This window comes from Otolemur garnettii, unplaced genomic scaffold (assembly GCF_000181295.1).
Source record: "Otolemur garnettii isolate 467f Iridium unplaced genomic scaffold, OtoGar3 scaffold00268, whole genome shotgun sequence".
In the NCBI taxonomy this organism is placed as follows: Eukaryota; Metazoa; Chordata; class Mammalia; order Primates; family Galagidae; genus Otolemur; species Otolemur garnettii.
Window position 1 is genome coordinate 129818 of NW_003852663.1, and position 1505 is coordinate 131322.

The window sequence follows — 1505 nt, forward strand, 5'->3', positions numbered from 1 at the left end:
AGGCGCCTGTAGTCCCAGCTACTTGGGAGGCTGAGGCAGGAGACTCGCTTGAGCCCAGGAGTTAGAGGTTGCTGTGAGCTGTGATGCCAGGGCACTGTACCCAGGGGGATAGCTTGAGGCTCCGTCTAAAAAAAAAAAATGTTTTTGGTTTGTATCTTCATTAATGTAGACTAATACTGAAAGGAATATATGAATTTTTGTTAGGTAGAAGGATGATGGGTAATTCTTTTCTGTTTTTTTAAATTGTCTGCAGTGTTTTTACATTCCAAAAATAGGTAAAAAATGATGTAATGGAATATCAATTAAAACTGTTGTTTGTATTGGTCAAGCGAAGTGGCTCATGCCTGTAATTCCAGGGGTTTGGGAGGTTGGGACAGGAGGATCACTTGAGCCGAAGTTGTAGACCAGCCTGGGTATCATATTGAGACCCTGTCTCTATGAAAAAAATAAAATTTATTGGGGTAAAAGGAATTAATCAGCCATGTTAGCATACACCTGTAGTCTTAGCTACGAGGGCGGGTGAGGTGGGAGGATCACTTGAGTCCAGGAGTTGAAAGTTACAGTGAGTTATGATTGTGCCACTGCACTCCAGCCTGGACAACAGAGTGAAAACCTGACTCTTTGAAGAAAAAAACAATTGGTTTTATCACTATTATGTAGTGTGAAGAAAAGAAGCTTTGTAAACTATTGTCAATGAAGTCCTGAAGCCTTTGTACTTAATCAGTGTAAAATTGACATTTGGGGAAAGAGTGTTACTGTTCTGTTCAAGATACATTGTCATTCTCTTTAAATTTTTTATATTTTAACAGTGCCCTTATGTCTGCCATTTGTTATATTTACTTACCAAAAAAGAGAATGGTGAGTATTATCATTCTACTTGTATTATGTTGACTTTGTGGAATTAACATTTGTATTGGCCTGTAGAAAGTTAAATAACTATTGGCATTAGTTATATGATAGGACTCATTTTGTGGAAATTGCTTTTTAGTACTTTTATTTAAGAACATCTACTTACTGGCTTAACTGAACCAGGGTGTTCATATTCTTGATGTAGGAAGAAACTATATGAACTACAAGGTGGTTAAGTATAACCACTTTCTTTTTATTCTGAACCAAACGTATAGTATCTTTTTTCTTTGTCTTTTCTAGTCAAAGCATTTCGTGTAAGAAAACTGCTTGATCTTCAAGCCAAAATGGTGAGTACCAGAAAGACCCTAAGATGGGCCAGTGTACTATGTGCCAGGTACTGACCTAGACTTTGGGCATACAAAAATCAAAGGAATTGTTATCATCAAGAAACTTAACTTTCTGTGGTGCTCAATCAATAAAATGAAAGATCAGAATCAGACATAGGGTTGAAGGGGAATGGTGATGCTTGAGAGAATTTTAAGGGATAAATATGATTAAGTAGGCAAAGAAGGTAGAGAAGGGCACTCTTTTTTTTTTTTTTTTTTTGAGACAGAGCCTCAAGCTATCCCCCTGGGTAGAGTGCCATGGCATCACGC

At 37.5% G+C, this 1505-nt stretch overlaps 1 protein-coding gene across 1 annotated transcript in view; it reads left to right on the forward strand.

Annotated features, from left to right (window-relative positions):
• The window catches only part of CENPI (centromere protein I), a 109633-nt gene that overhangs the window by 29276 nt on the left and 78852 nt on the right, over positions 1–1505 (forward strand). The window contains exons 4-5 of the mRNA XM_003802969.2: positions 810–858; positions 1150–1196. Of these exons, the coding sequence (XP_003803017.1) occupies positions 810–858; positions 1150–1196 (96 nt within the window). The remainder of the gene's footprint in view (positions 1–809; positions 859–1149; positions 1197–1505) is intronic.